This window comes from Leuresthes tenuis, unplaced genomic scaffold, assembly GCF_036924035.1.
Source record: "Leuresthes tenuis unplaced genomic scaffold, fLeuTen1.0.hap1 SCAF_5, whole genome shotgun sequence".
Lineage (NCBI taxonomy): Eukaryota > Metazoa > Chordata > Actinopteri > Atheriniformes > Atherinopsidae > Leuresthes > Leuresthes tenuis.
The window spans coordinates 17048132-17068382 of record NW_027325359.1 but is presented as its reverse complement, the minus strand read 5'-3'; the positions used below and the strand labels follow the sequence as shown (position 1 = coordinate 17068382).

The 20251-nt window shown below is 39.7% G+C and overlaps 1 protein-coding gene across 1 annotated transcript; it reads left to right on the top strand.

The window, feature by feature from the left end:
- Positions 1–1781: 1781 nt before the first annotated feature.
- On the top strand, positions 1782–19056 carry crabp1a (cellular retinoic acid binding protein 1a). Its single transcript, XM_072386292.1, has 4 exons — positions 1782–2150; positions 4675–4853; positions 15772–15885; positions 18706–19056. Exons 1-4 carry the CDS (start codon positions 2081–2083, stop codon positions 18754–18756), a joined length of 414 nt encoding a protein of 137 aa, XP_072242393.1. The 5' UTR covers positions 1782–2080; the 3' UTR covers positions 18757–19056.
- The last annotated feature ends 1195 nt before the right edge of the window (positions 19057–20251 follow it).

Below are 20251 nucleotides of genomic sequence, written 5' to 3'. Positions count from 1 at the left end.
TTTATCAGGCAACACTGTGCTTCTTAATGTATTCCTGTTTGGGCACCCACAGAAGGAAACTGGGATATGAATGAATGACATCCACGAGAACCCAAAACCTAGTTGCAATAACATATCATTTACAAATGGTATAAATAATATACACACAGGGTCCTTATAGCTATGAAGTAATACATAATCATGTGTCCAATCAGGGAAAGAAGCACTGTCAAACAGGAAGCTACTGTATGATGCCAAATTTATGCAATGACATATGAGGTCTGTTCTTGTTGTTTCAGATAGAATCTATAATACTTACACATGCATGAACATACACACATACACATACATATATAGAGACCTCTGAATCTCTCCATTCCACCAAATGCTGGAAACAGAGTGCAACGAGTTGGTTCTGTCTTACATCAGGCAGCCTGCGGGCAGCAATGAAAGTGATTCACTCGCATTTATAGAGATGGAATTTGATCGGTAATGAACCTGTTGTTGTGCCATTAGCTGCAGCACACCGAATGGAAGCTAAAGACGTCCATTGTCATTGTATGGCAAAACATGCAGTCATCTAACTGTCCTGTCCAGGTTGCAGATTGGAGGGACGTATGAGGTGTCGGTAGCATTTTTCTATTTTCGTTTGTTATTGTTCAGCTCCAGAGAGTTGCTTTCTGTGACTCCAGCCTATAAGTAACCTGGGAGAGAGAACAGCTTGGCAACTTTGCTCTGCTGTTCAAGCACTGCTGGACTCCAACATGGAAAATCACTGCAAAAAAACTCCCGTCAGCTCCCCGTGTCGTTGTCATTTCCTTCCTTTTTGCTTTGTAACAGATCAGTCGAGGCTGCTTATGGGATTCTGGTCTGGCACACGGTGTCAGTGGAAATAAAAATGACTCATCCCATAACTTTTAAGGCTGAGGTGTCTGTTTCTCGGAGGTTTGTGTCTGTTTAAATCCCTCCTTTTGAGATTAACTCTGGTCCATCAACCAACTTTATGGAGTGAAATTTAGATGAGTGGTTTAGAGCTATTCAGCAGAAATGCAAATGTAGTTCTAAAAATATTGGAGCAAAATGCTCATTTGATTCATTAAAAAGGTCTGATTCAAAGTTTATCTTCAATTCAATCCTATTACTCAATGAAAAAATTATATTTATATACATACATATTCGTCTTTTCAGCTTTTGGGAGAATTGAATTATTTGTTAGGTCCCATTCATACGGAAATATATAAAGTTCCAAAGGTCTGAGAAAGTCTCGAGCACTACATGATAAATGCCGTGGCACATTGCATAATAACAACATTACATTTGCTTGAAGCCCTGGGGGATCGAAAGGGAAAACATACTGATGAATCGTGACTGGTGCGATAAACCCTCTCTTTGATCTATCTTTGTTGTTCGCCATTGGTTTCAGGCTAGTTTCACTGATTTAATCATCAGTGCAGATGAAAACAAAGTAAACAGAATCCACAGATTCAGAGCCTGAAACACAGTAAGAAAGTTGAAACTGGAAAGTAAAGCGCTGAAGGTTTACCAAACTTTTCTCTGAGCCACTATTATCGAACAAAGTGATTCACTAGTTTAGTCGAACCTGAGAACTAACCTCCACGTTGAGAGTATTACATTGGAGTTGCTAACAAACAAACACAACAAATACTCTCTAAGAGAATTCATTCTTTCAGTCTTTCTCGTGTCTGGGGAGAGCAGACGTGTCAGTCCAGCTCTACTGTAATAATGGGACAGAGCTTTCAGGGAGGAGGGACCTCTTCTGTGTCCCATTAAAAGACAGGAGCTATAAAGGAGCTAGAGGCGAGATCGAAGCCAGTGCATCCAGAAGCATACAGACGAAGAAGCGGCAGAGTGCACGTCTGTGTGTGCGTGAGACTGCCTGTCTGGGCGCACAAAGAATAAATAAATAAAGAAAACACTCACTTGGGTGCAAACGTGTGAACGGGAGGCTGAGCCCAGAGCTGAGGAGACGGGAGCACAGTGAAGGAGGAGGACGGTGAGACAGAGTCAGACAGAGTCAGACAGAGACGTCAGAGCGTGGAACAGGTTCCCTCTGCAGCCCTCGCACCCAGCCTCAGCAGACATGTCTAACTTTGCCGGCAACTGGAAGATGAAGAAGAGTGAGAATTTTGATGAACTTCTCAAAGCCCTGGGTAAGCTCTCACCGCTCTCTGTTCTGCATGAGGTTGCCCATCCGTCATGTGCAAAATAGAAGAAGGCTCTTCTTGTGCCTTGGGAACGGCATGCAATGACTCCCCACAACATCATATTGTTGTAGCTCCCTGGGAACAGGAGGCAGAGATGCTGCTGAGGGGAAATCCCTCAGCTTTACAGGACATAAGAACTAGTGGACGCTAAATTCCTGCCTAAACAGACGTGGTATTGTTACATGAACAGAGAATGGGGGGGGGGCACAACATTATTCATGTTAAGCATTTAAGTAGGGCATACATTAATGCCAGGGGAGATCTGTGGAGCCTGGTGTTGTTCTCATGTCTCCTGTCTTAATTTCATGCTTTGTCTTAGTCTTTTCTGATGGTTTAGATCTAGACAAGTCTAACTGGGTCACTCAATTGTGTTGCAGTGTTTCGTCACGCCGGGAACGCTGAAACTGACAGGGACACCGCAAAAGGCTCGGTGTCTTTAGAATAATGTGTAAAATCTGGGAGGGAGAGGTCCTGCTGCTCCAGGAGCTGCTGACACTAAACCGGATTGTAATCTGACATTTCAGAGAGGAATCGCTCTAATTTTAGCAAAAAATTTAATTGATTACACTAAAACCTCTTATTTGGCCTCTGATTTGAGGTTGCAAATGATCTTCAGATACAAAACATTGTTATATTCAAAAGCTAGTACAGACAAAAAAATGTCAAATTCAAAACAAGAAGCCATCTCCTTATTAAACCTGAGCATTGATATGGATTCACCAAACATTCAACCCCTCTCACCCCTTCACAAGGCAACAGTTCCTCTGATCTGATCCCCAGTCCGAGGGGAAAAACCCTACGGTTTAGCACCTCATCCGACGCATCAACAGCCTCTGCCCGAGCAGATGCCCCGTTAGAGCTCCCATAAGGGCCCGGTCAAAGAGAGCCGCGATGGGCAACTAATTCAAATTCCACTGCTGCAGGGTCGCCACTTTTCATCAACATCTTTCTAATTATCTGTTGACTCTGAGGTTCCTCTACAGGAGGAGGGGATTGTTACATCCAGAGTGCAGAGAGCAGAAGGTTGGGAACAAAGCTGTATGGAGTGATCAGACTCACAGTTTGCTAGCTGAGAGCTGGCATGGGTGTCTGCCTGCACTTGGGCACATTTCATGGACTGTTTCACAGCCGAGCCTAAATGCTGATTCCTTTTAAGGCCGGCCCGAGTCATTGTGAACTCATAAGAAAACAGATTTAAATATCAGCATGAGGAACTTTATCGTCCAAAAATATGCGACGATGGTCAAAGAAGACACTAAATTGTCTCTGCGGTCTCAAACTTGTCCATGGCTTCCAGACCACATGAGCCTCTATCGGAGCTGTTGGTCAAGTGTTTAGTCAAGAGGAAGAAGTTTATCAAGGGATGCTCTAACGTATCTAAAACACAAGTGCAAAATAGAAAAACGGAATTTCTTTGAAAATGACAACCGATTCCTTGGCTAAGTGATGCTCATGCATATTTAATGCTGTAAAAACACATGGCGTGCTTCCTCGGATCACAGGGTGGGTCGAGTAAGCTGTCACATCTATTTGTTTTCAACCTTGGGCGTCAACCTAGCAGGACCACAGCGGTTTTAGGGGAGGATGATGTCTCACAACTAATCAGCATTGACTTTTTAAATCGAACTTGGCAAAAGTAATCTTTTAATATTGTTTGTTAACCTATTGGCTTTGTATAGATTCGCCTATTTAGCCTGTTAGTAGAAGAGGGAAGTGGTAAAAAAAAAAAAGATGCAGGACCTTGGCAGGACATAAAACCAGATGGCCGTGCAGCGTCAAACCAAGCATAACAAACACTTGTTTCAAGCGTGCGTGGTGCACCGTGCAGGTTCGCCACTCTTGCAACCGTCGAACAAAGGGAGAGACCAACGCTAACCTGCCCTGACATCCTTGAGAGTTTGGAGTTTTTCCTTTCCGGACACGACCGAATAATCCCTCGAACTGACCTCAATGCCAAAATTCCACAGATTTCTCCCAGTCTGAGCAATAGTTGAGGTTTCTGTCAGAGCCACAGAGCAATTATTGTGTTTTTCCTCTGAAATAAATACATTTCTGTCATTCTTGTCAAAAAAACTGAGTGGCTGCTTCAGCACACACAAGCCAATGCAAGGAGACATGCAGCTAGCAAATCTCTCAGTATTTTTGGTGCTGAGCTGATAGAGGCTGGCATGAGAGCCAGGAGAGGTCTAAATCTGGGTGGGGTGTATACTGGAGGCGTTTTCACAGCAAATGTTAGCACCAACACAACAAATGACAGAAGTGTCATCTGTCTTTTGCCTGTTTTATGTGAGTTTCTGTGTCTTCTTGTCTGTTAGTTTTAAGATGTGGATTTGGCTACAAAAAAGATGCATATTTGTCCAAAATCTGCCTCTTGTGACTGCTTCTTGTGGCCCCTTCTTTAATGATGGTGACCACCAGTGAACACAGTAAACTTCTCCCCCTTAACCTGGTCTGGGTGGTGTCTGTTTAGGTGTGAACGCCATGCTGAGGAAGGTGGCTGTGGCAGCTGCCTCCAACCCCCAAGTGGAGATCCGTCAGGATGGCGAGCAGTTCTACATCAAAACGTCCACCAGCGTTCGCACCACCGAGATCAACTTCCACATCGGTAAAGAGTACGATGAGGAGACGTTGGATGGACGAAAGTGCAAGGTAGAATCACAACAAGAGTTCTGGGTGAACAGATGTTTGAAACTCAGGCGCTAAAATGAGCAGGAGAGCAACCTTTAAGAACCATGACTTTGCACTTTGCATAGTTTCAGTGCTATAAAACCTTTTTTTTTTGCTTGCATGTGATCAAGTCCATGGAGATACAAGCAGGAAAGAAAATGAAAGAAATCAACCAAAACAAAGTGACTTTTGTTATACTGCATCCCCATTACAGTCTGTTACTGTAAAACGTTTGAGTTTCAAGAGTCTGCTCGGTGTCATTTCTTTAAAAATTCTCTGAAATTCAATTTGGTCATTTTGTTATTTGAAGGTTTACCTACCTTTTTGCAGTCCCATGTGAAATATTTCACCCCCCCTTGGCTTTCTCTGTTTTGCAACCTTTCCTTTAAATTGATTTGTTTTGGGAAATTGAATTGTAATAGACCTACATGACAGAGTTGTGGTAATTTCACTGGCGGAATGAAATTGATGGTGCAAAAGTTGAACTTTTTGATAATCAAGAAAACTCTTTGTGATATGCAAGCCTAACAACTCACATCATCCCCAGAGCACCATCCCCATAGTGAAGCATGGTAGTGGCAGTGTGATGCTGTGGGGATATTTTGCTCTGGCAGGAACAGGGATATTGGTCATCATCAAGGGAATGATGGGTCCTGCTAAATGCAGACAAATTCTTAAATGAAACTTGTTTCAGTTTTCCAGACTGAGATATCACAGTCTTATCAGGTTTAAAGGGGAAACGTTTAAAAGTCTTAGTCAAAGCTTAGACGTCAGTCCAACTGAGAATGTGTGGTAGATCTTAAAGATTTCTGTAAACCAGCAGAAACCATCCAGACTGAAGGAGCCTTAAGGAATGGGCAACAATATGGTGGCTAAATGTGACATATTTATAGAGTCACACCAAACGAGAACTGAAGCTGCAACTGTTGCAAAGCATTGATCAATAAAGTACGGTACTCCCTGTTGGGCCAAAGATTATTATGCACTCTCAAGTTTTCTACTTTTTTTTTTCTTGTCCTAATTGTTGTTTGTTTTACAATTGTGGTTGTGTTGTGTCATTTAATTGTCATTTTGAGTGGTTTGCATTTTAGTCGTCATTTGATCCACTTTTCAACAACAAATGCTAAATGTGTCAGCAAACAGAGGCTTTGATCAAGGGCCTCCCCGTGACCCCTTTATCCCCTGGACCTGTTCCCAGTAGGCCCGTTCAGTAATCCCTCCACAGTTTAACACTCGGCCAAATGAACATTTCACCCCAGCGAGTAGCACTTTGTACAGTCTCCTCCTGTTTTACTCTTCTCACCCTCATTTAACTTTCCTAAACATTCAGCACAGCCCATTTCACATTATTCAAACCTGATACAGTCAGACTGCTGCCTTTCTGTGAAGCACACTGCACATGGTGTGTGTTACAACCATTACTTTGTCAGAATGAGCTCTTTTTATGGGATTGTGGGAAGACAAGAACTCTGAAAATAGGTGAAAATAAACCTGTTTGAGTTTAAGGACTGTATTAAATGCAGAATCTGCTCATTCCGACCTCTAATCTAGTGATGAAACGCTTGTACCCCGCAGCCTTAACAAGATGTGGTAGCAGTGGTTTTCCTTTTAAGCGACACAAATGAGTCAATCTTTGAGTGGAGTCTCTGCAGCGATGGTTTCAATCAGTCAAAATATTAGATTCACTTAAAGACTGTGATACTTACGTCATAACAGTTATGAATCCTGTGGGAGTGTGGGTTGTATGCTTATTGCAGGTATGGACATTTTTCAGTCCCCATCTCCTCCTGTCAACAACCAAAGTGACACCGAGACATTACATTCTTAAACAGATTTCAAATGCTTCTCTTTCCAAGAGCCACACATTTGCTGATCTTACCGTCAAATCTGCTTCTAAGCAGAGCTTTAATTTACATCCGTGCATCTCTTTGAAGGAACCGAGTGCTTTAAACTGTCAACATCACTTAGATAGATGTTGTTAATCTTTTTGTGTACTCATGGTCCCCAGGACTCCCTCTTTGCTTTTGTTTCTGAGGGATTGATAAAACATTCATATCTCCCTACCAATTGGCAACATCTTCACGTCTGACTAGAGAGATTAAGGACAGCTTGAGTTGGATTTGAGTTTCCCTTTGAGCCTCTTCAGGCCCTGAGGGGGGATTTTCTCATCCTCAGACAGATAGAGGTCCTACTCAGCAATGTACAGTTCTTTTTATATATATATTTAGTTTGAGAGAAAGTTTGAGGCCTCATAATTCTTAGATCTTGTTACAAATTCCACATTCCAGACAGATTTTGGTTAATATACAATATATACACGTTTAAAAGTATTTACAATGGAAACAGATATACAAACTCTTGTGTGACACTTGGGTTTTATTATAAGCAATAGGCTGGTTTCTAAGAAGCATCTCCTGATATTATCTCAACACAGACATTTAAGTCATTAATGTAATAAATACGAAAGCTGTGCAATTAGATAAAGTGGATGAGGCAGATTGATTGTTGGGCCTGATAACGTCCATGTGAAAACAAGTGACAACGAATTCCCCCAAGCTGAGCTCAATGTGTTTTCTAATATGTGTCAAATATCATTTTAATGACTTAACTTTTAACCACGTTTTTCTATAACTGTAAGAATACATATTTTTGTTCAATATTACAGGATAAGGGTAAGTGCATTTGTTCTAATTTGTGATATCATGTTGCATTTTGAATGAAAATCATTAAAGTGGATGGGAATGGAAGTAGAAAGGGAACTTAAAGCACTTAAGGATTTGTGATGTACACTGCATGTGCTCTGTAATTCTGCCCTGTGAACGAGTCTTTATTTTTATTATGCTGCGGTCCAAAGCTGAATAAAATCTAATACCATAAAAAAAAAAAGAAAGAAAAAAGAAATCTTGCAGCTGGGAGAGATTCTGTCTCTCGCAGAAACATCTCAAGCCGCCATCCACAGATGCATATAATTCCCAAGAGAGAATGTATATATTTAATATATTCACCCACCTGTATGTGCAGCGTGCTGCAGCATGACAGAGCAGAGTTACATAACTGAGGAGTAAAACTTGACAAGTGCTTTTATTTTAACAAAAAATAAAATTTGGGGTGTAAGATGACATTAGTTGTATTCTAGGACAAAAAAATCTTCTAATCTGATCAAGATATGTTAAAACTAGCATTAGGTTAATTGTCACAACTGCAATACTAACACAAGGAAGAAAAAAAGAAAAACAATGCCACAAAAATTTCACTCATGGATCCATGTTGATCTGATGTTGATCTATTCCTGTATATGCAGGTGCACAGCTCTGTTATTCTATAATGTCCAAAATAGTTGAGCCACATAGGGAAAAATATAAGCATTATATGCATTTTGCATTTTTTTGTTTGCATTATCAGAAGACAGCAATAATTCATATTTTGGGTGTTAGTTATTCTTTGAATCAATTTGAGACCAATGTTAGGTCTCCATTCCGTCTCTGAAAGCTCTTTAAACTATGGGGAGCAGGGAGCCTGAGAACTAGGCTTAAAATGAGTACAGAGATGGCATTATGAACCACACAAACATCCTGTTCTATTCCTCGGTTATTCACCCAATGCGTGGATCGTCATATGGTCCTACTCTCAAAAGTTCAAATAACAGAAAAGTGAAAGAAAAGATTGCTGAAAAGCTGTTGGACAACAGAACATAGGGATATTTATGCTTGTGGGGAAGACATACTGTCTGTGGATGTGAGTAAAATGCATAATTGCGTGCATAGACTGCATTAAGCCAGAATTAAGTAATTCCCCCAAATGCCTGAGGAATTGGAGATGCACATTTCCCCCAAACCACATAACTCCGTGGGTATATACAGCACAGAATCAATCAAGAGTTTGATTCATGTTTTTTTGCCTATATCACAAGAATTCATGTGGAAACTTGCTAAAAACAAACAACATGATAAAAAAGTAAATAGATAAATTGTCCTCACCTTTTGTTTTACAGTGTGAACTGTATAATCCAATCATGTAGGGCGGACTTGATTTATTTCAGATCCCAGGAGACAGCATGGCTCCTTCTGTCTGAGCCCTGGGGCATGCTGGGTAGTGGGCACGGCGAGACGGTTCTCGGTGTGGTTTTTCACCATGTGAAAAGTCTCTTTGCTGACAAGTTAATCTGCGATAATACATTTCACAGTTTATTTGGTTGTAAACATGGACATCTCAGCACTGATAGAAAAATAATAGATATATGAGATAAAGCATAGACAGAAGCTTCTCCTGAAGCATTTTGGATTTGAATTAATTCAAAGATGGACCGACTGGACTGGATTTAAAATTGTTCCTAATTCGGAGTTGAGCTTCACCTGATTTTGCTTCCGTTTGTTTTAGAATTAGCATCTTCTGCTCTAGTGTGACACCAAGTGATGGTCGCATATTACACATTTGAAATTATGCGACCTATTCTTATTTTAGGATAAATATGTATGTGGCATTTGGACATATGCTCCAACACAGTTTTTCCAACAGAAGTTTTTCACAAACCTTAATTTTGTAACACGTATCCTGGGATGTTAAGTTTGTCTCTCTTTACCTTCACTTTCAGTCACTAATAAGTTCGATTTTGTAATCAAGATGTACATTGTTAAATATAAAAAAGTAACTGGTTAGGTTTAGGCCCAATTGGTTAGGGTTAGGAAAACATCAGAACTTGCCTTGAAATATATATAATTTTTCTGGCTGATGAGAAAACATGCATGTGTCCATAACCCCAAATACAAAGATCTTAGTTTTGCTATTGTCTCACATTTTGAGACTGGCTATCTCCAAGCTCGTAATGAAGTCTAAGGAAGCCAGCTCAACCTCAGCACAAACACACTGTACTAGCTGATTGTTTAAGGAAAAAACAGATGGTTAATATCGTTAAAGGAATACATTTTAAGCCAAACCTAACCATGTCATGCCTGTCCAATTTTTCATGTTGTTTGACGATGGGGTGGGGTTAGTGTTTCTGTGGAGCGTTGGCAAACTCTCAGGTGGAACAGGCTGGCAGAGAGGCCTGAGGTGGAAATTGGCGAGTTGAGTCCAACTGCACCCGTGGTTAAAGGGATTACAGGCTGATCTGTGCCTGGCAAAGAGCAGAGGGTTGATTAACTCCACCACAAGGTTAAAAAGCTCCAGTCAGTGTGAGTGAGTGTGTTTGGGATGAGACGGCATCCTCTCACTTCCAGGAGGGGAAAGTGATAAGGCGTTTCCTGCCTGTCCCAGAGGCGGCGCACAGACAGCAGACGGTCATTAGCGCAGAGAGGAAGTCGTAATGAGGCAGTTATGTACCTGCTCTGATGGATGGAGCTGTTTGGTACAAAGTGGAAACGTCTTTAAGATAAATGGGTTTGTGTGTGTGTGTGTGTGTGTGTATTTCCTGTGCAGCTGATGCCTCATTCAGCATCTGTGGTGCTCAAAGATTTTCATATCAACGCATTAGTTTAATTTCCAGATTACAACAATTAGACTGGGTTAAACACTTTAGCCCAACTGGTTGCTATAGAGACAGACGTTTAGCTATGGAGTTACATGGTAATGTGAACTGCACAGATATAACGTTCAATAAAAAGTCTTAAATAATGTATTGATATAACTTATAGCTGATGCTAATGAAGGTAATTTTCGGCAATAATGTTTTGCTGAGGCTCAGCTGCCTTGTAGACATTTGTGATATAAAAGTGGGTTGTATTCTTAGAACAGTGTGGCTGTGATACACTTCTAATTTTGTTTGCCTCTGTCAGTGTATCATTTATCATAGCAGGGCAAAAAAAAATCATATTCTCTTGGACTAATTTGAATACACGCTCAGAGCACCATACAGGGTTCAGGTTGAGATGAGACATTCTTAGTCATTTCTGTGTGCTTCTCACACTGATTCACTATTATCAGGCAAAGGCAATATAACTGTAAGTGGTGATGATTTTCAATCAATTTATCCTAAAGTCACAAATAGTCTTCTCTGTTGTTGTTGTTTAACTTCTGATATTGCATTGATCTTCTTAGTATTAATAACAATGTTATTCGTGTAAAATTGGGTGAAATTTTGGTTGGAATCTACAACTTTGCCACTAGATGGCACAAACTCCCATGTGCAGCTGTTCAACAATAAGACAGACTTGATTATGAAAAGCATTCCCTGGGTGTGAAAGAGGTGGTATCTTGATATCTAAATATATATCTGTGATATCTAAATCACACAACACACTGCTGAGAGAGACTCAGCTTTCAGGCTGGATTTACATTTTTTTTTAACATATCGGTGCAGTTGCTAACATACAAGACATAGAATGAGATTTTCTTTTACTTCTAAGTTCCAATTTCACTTTGTTAGTAACTATCAGGTCAGCCATAGTTTTCAGGCAGGATATTAATGATTTCAGTCTACTTAAAACACAAGCTTTGGTTGATTAAAAGTGCTGTTTGAAAATGATTTTGGTTGATTTTTATTAGACATGAAGATATGGTTCATCTTTGATGAAGATCTCATCATCTATCTCTTGATTAAGAATTAGATTATCTGACAATTCTCATGAAAAAGAGTTCTTTGCGTCATGTGTCTTTCGTATACAGCTTATGCTGCTGAGACAGTGATATGCAAACACTGCCATAAGAGAGATAATGTGAGAAGAGGTAAGTCCAAAACAACGTCAGTGTGTTATTTTGGTCTCAAAAGAACTTTACGTCTGAGAGATGTGTATACAAGCCCTAGGCAACACCTATGTGTGAGAATTTGACAGAAAAAATCTATCCAAGTCAGAGATTGAGACAAATACTGGGTCTAAATGAAGCTGTAGCTAGCTGACTCTCCATGGGCTCTGGCTTTATGTGAACAACAGAAAAAAAAAAGAAAGGGAAAGAACTGTAGAAAAGCCCTGCTGCTTCCCAGCTTGGCACAGAGAGTGGATGGCAGCTTGCAGGGTTCCTTCACCTTTGATATGGTGATTAACATTTAGCGTTGAGAAACTGCTTGATGCTGCTTCATCCAAGATTGAGCAGCGCCGCTCTTTCATGCAAAATAATACAGGCTATCAAAGAAGTTGCCTGAATACTGGAAAAGATTTTGTCGGATTTAATCGATGGCCTGCCACGTTAGCTAGCTTTAATGTCAGGTAAAGATGTATCACTGGTTTAAGATGTTATTGAAAAAAAAAGAAAGAAAAGAAAAACAATGCCATAGGCTGTGTAGAGAAGAAACACATTTCAGCTATGTGGTACAACGTAACCAGTCAGATGACAACATCAGGAGAGAAAAAGTGAAGATTTGTAAAGCCCAAAGGGAAGCCTAGCTCTAAACTAGACATCAGTCATACTTTGTCGTAGTAATCGAATAATTTGTTTCCTTCTTGAGATAACACAGACAAGCAATGAACATCAGATCATCTGTCATAAATACAGCTGACATAAGCAGCGTATTTATTTCTAAAGATAAGTAAACTCCACAACTAATGATTTGATGTGATGTTAAATGCTAAACAGAAAGTAAGAGTTTTAACTTCCGAAAATAGTGGAAATTAGAAATGGCACTAGAGTGACTGATAAGTTGTCAGTTGTCAGTGACATACTTGGTCAGAGTCTATTTGCACTATTTGCACTCTGTTTTGACTCACTGTATTGAGTAGAACTTTGATTTGGTTTTGCACATAATATTGTTTGCACTTGAAAAAAAGAAAGAAATGTTTTATTTTATTTGAACTTTTATAAATTTTTAGTTTTAGTTACAATTTGTGGAAGAAGTTTATTAAAAGCTCATGCTTACATCATGCATGTAAAGAGTTATTATAAAACATTTAAAAATGCACGTGCAACTCGGTTGAATAAAAGTCTGTTGGTCCAGTCATATATTTTGTCATGGTAGTTTTCTTAAAATCTCGTCTCGTGAACCCAATATCGTGTCTTGTCTTGATGTCAGCTTTTTTATACTTTATACTAAGTTCTATAAAATTATCTGACCATATTTCAGTAGAACCATTGTTTTCTCTCGCCTCAGTGCTACCCACAGTCTGCACATAAAAGATGGACGTAGTTCGTCTCGTCAGCCATTGGTCTGTAGTTCGGGAGTTTTAAGTTTTAAGTCTCATCCGCTTGAGTTTTTCTTGAGGCAGCTATAGTTCAGGAGGAAGAATTGTGGTGGAAGGTTTATGGTTCAATCCTCGGCTTCCGCGGGGGATTGAACAATTCAATTCAGTTTTTCAATTCAGTTTTATTTATATAGCACCAAATTACAACAAATGTCATCTCAAGGCACTTAAATAATGTAGTCCAATTCAAGCCAATTGAAATTAATTTCATTGCAATCATAATCCAATGAAATCTAATTAATTAATTTCAAAATAATCCAATTCATTCATATAGAGCCAATTCAAAAACAATATCCTAGCTAAGGAAACCAACAGATTGCACTGAAACTTGTTTTCAGTCCAATCTCCCGTCCTGAGCGTACCTGTGGCGACTGTGGAGAGAAACGACTCCCTTTTAACAGGAAAAAACTTCTGGCAGAACCAGACTCAGGAAGGGTGGCCATCCGCCTCAATCAGCTGGGGTTTGAGAAGACAGAAAAAAGGGGAAAAAACACCATAACACCATTAAAAGGATACCTGTTGGAACAGGGAAACACAAGTTAATAACCACAATAATGTCACATGTATATAATATCATTTGAGAAATTAAACAGGGGGAAAAAGAGAACAAAGTGAGGACAGGTGTGACAGATGAGGCCCCCCAGCAGTCTAAGCCTATAGCAGCTTAACAATGGGATGTTTCAGGATCACCTGACCCATCCCTAACTATAAGCTTTATTAAAAAGGAAAGTTTTAAGCCTAGTCTTAAAAGTGGAAAGGGTGTCTTCTTCCCAGACATTCACTGGCAGCTTATTCCACAAGCTCTGCCTCTCATTCTACTTTGAGAAACTCTGGGAACCACAAGTAAACCTGCAGTTTGGGAGCGAAGTGCTCTGTTAGGAAAATATCTTACAATGAGATCTTTAAGATATGATGGAGCTCGGTCATTAAGAGCTTTATATGTGAGGAGAAGGATCTAAAATTATATTCTGAATTTAACAGGGAGCCAATGAAGAAAGGCTAAAACTGGAAAAATATGATCTCTCCTGTTAGTTCTCATCAGAACTCTGGCTGCAGCATTTTGGATCAGCTGGAGGCTTTTCAGAGAATATGTGGAATAGCCCAATATTAAAGAATTACAGTAGTCCAGTCTTGAAGTAACAAATGCATGGTCTAGTTTCTCTGCATCACCCTGAGATATGATGCTCCTGATTTTGTTTTGTTCACGTTTTATATGTGCGTCAAATGATAAATTCTGGTCAAAAATAACTCCAAGGTTTCTCGCTGCAGAACTAATATTTCTGTAGACTACTGCTTGTAGTCTGACTAACCTATTGGTTTAATCTGGTTTCATAGATAAGTACAGCTGAGTATCATCAGCATACCAATGGAAATTTATGCCATGCTGTCTAATAATGTTACCTAATGGGAGCGTGTATAAAGTAAAAAGAATCAGTCCAAGCACAGAACCCTGAGGAACTCCATGACTTACTCTGGTGTTTGAGGAAGATTCTACATTTACAAGAACAAACTGGAATCTGTCAGATAAATATGACTTAAACCAGCCTAATGCAGTTCCTTTAATCCCAATAACATGTTCAAGTCTCTGTGACAGAATTCTGTGATCGATCGTATCAAATGCAGCACTGAGATCCAACAGGACAAGCACAGACCCGAGTCCGCTATCAGATGCTAAGAGGAGATCATTGGTAACTTTAACCAGTGCTATGATGCACTCTGAATCCTGACTGAAAGTCTTCAAACACATTATTTCTATATAAATGATCACAAAGTTGAATTGCAACTATTTTTTAAGATCTTTGGAGATTGGATATAGGTCGATAATTAGCCAACACTTCTGATTTTTGAGTAAAGGTTTAATTACAGCAACCTTAAAAGGTACATATCCTGTCAACAAAGACAGATTGATCAAATCCAATATGGAAGTGTCAATTAAGGGGAAAACCTCCTTAAACAGTCTATTTGGGATTGGGTCTAAAATATAAATTGATGGTTTAGAAGAGAGTATTGCTGTTGTTAGCTCAGAGAGATCAAATCATAAATCCTCTCAATACACAGATGTCAATGCCACAGGGTCAATTTGTTCCTAATCTTCAAAGAATTCTCTGCTCATTCATAAGCAATTTACAGCCAGTTTCTTCAGGGGAAATATTAGTTCTGAAATCAGAGTCTGGCTAATCCTGCTGAGGTCATTCTGAATATTATTGAAAGGCTAAGAGGATTTCTATTTTTTTTCTCTGGACTCTCTGGACTTATAATATCAATGTTGTAACTGCCTCCACTTTCTGTTGGATTTTTCGAAGATGTTTATACTTAGCTGTAGGGATTAACTACCATTAAATCACCAGCACAAGGGAAGATAGGAATTGATGTTGGGCTAAAAGACAAACGGAAAACAGAGGATGCTGCAGCTCATATCCAGCCCAAAGGTGCCTTCAGTTCTTTATCTAGATGAGAAACTCGTGATTTTTGCTTGTCTCAAACAATTTAACCTCTCACCTTCCTGCTGCAGATGTAGATACTATATATTCCAGAACGGGCCTATACGTACACTTTTGACTTTACATGTCAACAAGTGCAACAGCTTAAAGTTGATGTATGTGATTAGAGTACAATCTGCAACAGTAGATCAGCAAATTCATTTAGGAAGGGACCACATTGCTGATCCTGAAATGGCTGTAGTTTTGTGTGTATGTGTGTGGTTACCCTATAGTGTTACTATGTGATAAGAGTGTTACTTGAAATATATAACACATTTTGCCCTTCCCACCTTGCTGTCCCTCTCACTGCAGAGCCTCGCCACCTGGGAGTCAGAGAACAAGATTTACTGTCAGCAGACTCTAGTGGATGGCGATGGCCCCAAAACCTACTGGACCCGAGAGCTGAACGGAGATGAGCTCATACTGGTGAGCGCACAGCAATGAATCACCTCCTCGCTCAGATCTTTGCGGTAGATCAGAGAAAATAAAAAACTCCATAAACACAAAAGCGCCAGAGTTCGAGAGCTTCACAAATTCAAATTTTTGGCCAAGCAAAACAACAAAAAAAAGAAGAAGAAAAACAATAGAAAGAAAAATGATCACAATCACAAAATATTATTCTGAATGCAAAGAAAGTATGTTCTAATGGCTCACTTATGAGCACCGTTTGTCAGTTCTTGTGGCTTGTTCTCACAGAGACATCGGATGCATTATGATGGGATTCAAAGCAGCTAGTGTGCTGCTCTGTTTGAGAAACAGTAAAAGAAATGAGGTATGGGAGATTATGAAGTCACCCTGGAGATCCAACCATAGAGGAAACGAGAGAAGTCGTTTCCCAAGAAGCTGAGCTTTCATCCACCCCGTGGAGAGATGTGAAAGGAGAACAAGAGGAGCTCCTGCTCTGACACTGCAGTTATACACCATGCATTTAGACTGATTAATATGTGCAGGAGTCAGTGGGTCTAAAGCTCCTCGAACTATGTGGAGGGGAGCAGTTGAGGACAAACGCACCAGACAAACAGTTCTCAGGGACTCTACACATACATTCTCTCTACTTTCAGTGCTCCCACGCTATTCTCTGTTGTTCCTCCAAGTTTTTATAGGGTGAATGTCTACAAGGCAAACACTTGAAAAAACAGCATAGAAGGTTTAGGCGATTAAAAAGTCATCACTGGATGTTTGCATAGTTTTATGTTACAAGCCAAAGGCAAGTATGGATAAAAAGAAGGGAAATCGCATTAGATAATGCTTCAGTGTTTCATCTGAAACTCCTCTTTGTTCAGGCTGACAAGCTGAGAGGGCAGAACTTGTGAACTCCTCTGTGGTGAGTGGGTGATAAAAGCAGAATGCAGTACAGCGCCTGCCCCTCTGGTGACTTTGGCCGGCTGCCCTGGAGAAGCTGAAGCATTCACGCACTGATGGAGATCGATTTGGCCCAGTTGTGACATCAGCTGAGGCTCTTTGTTTCTCAGCTCTTCTCACATCACTTCGTCCTGCACACACCGGCAGAGTTATTGTCACACAACCATGGTCCTGAACGCTGTTGCTCGGTTTTCTGAGAATTTCTAATCAGCACAACATGCATGAAGCCATTTGTATCTGTAGATTACTGATAAAAACATGAACAGAATAAATAAAGATGCTTAAAGATAGACATATGCTATAAAATTGTCTCTTTGTGTATGAAGCTTGCATTTGAGCTATAAGTACTAAAATATGAATCTTGTCACACATCTTTTTGTGCTACAGCAGGTTGACTTTGTCCATGTAAGCATGAAAGGCAAAAGGAAATAACTGTGTGGTGACCATAGACTTTGAGCACAGACAAAAGGAAATAATTATATTGATTTATTTTTTTAGCTCTGTTGCATCTTACTTCCATCAGTGTTAATTTAAAGTCCACAATTGCTTTGTCCCGTGACTGATTAAATAATTTGGACATAATCAGGATGGAACAGACCTCTTTGAATTAGTTGAGGTCGATTGTCAGAGTGTAAATCAAACTGTATCCGAAACCACTGGAGCAATCCACCAAAGAAAAACACATTAGTGGATTCATGAAAACTCTGTGGGGATCCTGGAATGACCCAGCTTGAGTCCGAACTTTAACCTGCTCGAGCATTTTTGGAGAGACCAGAAAAAAAGGCTGCATGCTCACCATCCAATCAGGGTTAAGCTTGAACATTTCTGCCGGAAAAAAAGGTGTGCTGAGGTTGTACAATTATCCACACAAAATCCTGAGACTTTCATAGCTCTTTAGAATTGTACAAACTCTGTTTTTTCCTTATCTGCTCTTTTTGCATTTGTGTTTGCATATCTTTCAACAGATTGCTGCACATATTCCAGTTTTCCTGGCAACACATCAGGAAATGAGGGTTGGCTCAACACTTTTCCACTTCGCTGTGTATATTGCTGTGAAAGTTACCCTCTCATTTTATCCACCAAAACATCTCGATATTGTCTAAGTTAGGTGCTAAAACAGCTGCCTTTCTCATCTACCAGAATACAAAACCATAAATAGAAAACATCTTTTTTATATGGTTCAACATATGATAATAATCACATACAAAAAGTTTGAAATGCATGAAAATCATTGCACCCTGATAACCTCTCTCCATGGGACAAAAAAACCTGGAAAACCCACAAAATATGCTTTGTACATGAGCTGCATGACCTATATGATTGGTTTAGTCTGAAAACATTTAAAGACTTTAGAGGTGTTGACTTTCTCTTGAGCTACATCAGCATGAAATTAAATCCGAAATTTACACATCTGAGGACTGGAGTGAAGCCCGTGCATAAATCAGTCTTGAGGAGATTTCTTTTGGTTTCATCACCAAGCACCTTCCTGAAGGGGAATTGAAAGATGTTTCTCTATCATAATAAATATGAGCAACAATCAAAGGTAAAGCCTTTTGTAATGCTGAATATGGTGAGATTTCAAAGACTTTGCTTTCAAATTTTGCTGATAGTTTCTGTCAGGTGAATAACGCCTCACCTAATTATACAAAAAAAAGGGAAAAGGGAACGTACCTTCAGAGAGTGGCTTTCATCACTTATTTGGTTGTACACCCAAAAGGTAATAAACTGTCTGCGACAGCCTCTGTCAGATGTGCAGAGAGTTTAATTTCAGATACCGGAGAACTTTGTGGAATATTTGGCTTCCTCTTGGGGTGTCTTATAAGCTTTAAGAGCTAATCACCATCACATGACTGAAATGTTAAACTCTTTTTTTGTTTCCTACAGACGTTTGGGGCAGATGATGTTGTGTGCACAAGGCTCTATGTCCGGGAGTAAAGCTCTGCAACCTTTGTCTGGACCAAGCCCGGTTAAACCTGACATGCTAACTCATTCGCCAAGTACCCTGTGTCATCTCACAGCATCAGCCGTAATAATCTGCACATACAATAGCTGTCTCTGTAATCTGGTTTTTGTAGTGTAGTGAACATTGTGTCTGCAGTACAGTAGCTGGATATCTCAGTGTCCATATCTGCAACCCTGGTGTCAGCTGTTATTGTAGGATTTAATCATCAGTTGCATCAATCAAGTGTTCATGTTTGACGAGAGGAAACAATAAAAAAAATGGATCAAATGGTACCAGAGACTCTTTTTGTGTTAATACAAACTCATAAAACAAAAAAAATGCAGCTCATAGAGCATTGCTTCAGGAGTAGTGGTAAAACATTGCACTCCACACAGGATATGTCAGGAAAAGAATACATGTATTTCAGAAAGTTTAGGTATTTCAACTTTCTTATTGTTAATCAATTTTTCTTTTTAAATTATATGTCTTGAAAATGGTGTGACTCTTACATCCCATCAGGCTAAAAAGATTAAAGCATGCATATCTTGCATAAATTTGTCCTTAGTCTGTCCTTACATCTTCCCAAACGCTCCAAAAAGATTGTCTTTGTGTATGATACGGCGCTAAGGCAACAAGATGAAAGACTGAACTGTGAAACAGCATAAAACTCAACAAATACAGTCAAACTTCACAAGCAGGGCTCACCCTGTCAAACTTCACTAATACCACAGCTGCACAGTTACATTAGCTATTGATGAAAGCACTTAAACAAGAGCTGTCATCCCTTCATGACAGGACTTAAATCCACAGATAGACACCGAGACATTATGTTTGGAAAATGTCCTTTGAAGGGAAATAAGCTTGTGGTAGAAATAAGGAAAACTGTCCTCATGTGCCCTCTGTGCTCATCATTTGCAGGCAGAAAGATTTGAAGAAACAGACGCAGGAGCATTGGGGTTACTTCATCTATCTGACCTCTTTTGCTTCACCAGCCCTTCTAGCTGTGCTGCATTTTGTTTCACTAACAGGGTGACAGGATGAACTCAGAGAGGGGCACCTTATAGCCTGACCAATGAAAAGGAGGGAGGATGAGCAACAACAGAGGCCGTTTATTTCAACAAATAATTGAAAAGAATAATTGCAGGGGGTGAATTAAAACGTATGGCTTATTGCACTGGTGTTATACTTCAATTACTTGGATATCATTGACAAGGCAAGATGATAACATAGACAGCTACATATGAAAATGATTTTAAAGCCATTTATTCCATCTGCAACTTGTTGGGAAAGAATATGTATGAATATGTCTCAATTTAATACAGTTTTTAAAAGGATGGAAAAATAACAAATGAATAGACCATGAACACCTTTCTAACTTCCAACTAACTTCCTTGCCTGTTAAAGGCAAAAATGAAAACTGTGAAAATCACCTATGTTTAGGTCAAAAGTACCAAAAGCGAGCAAAGTCGAGACGAGTCATGATGTGCA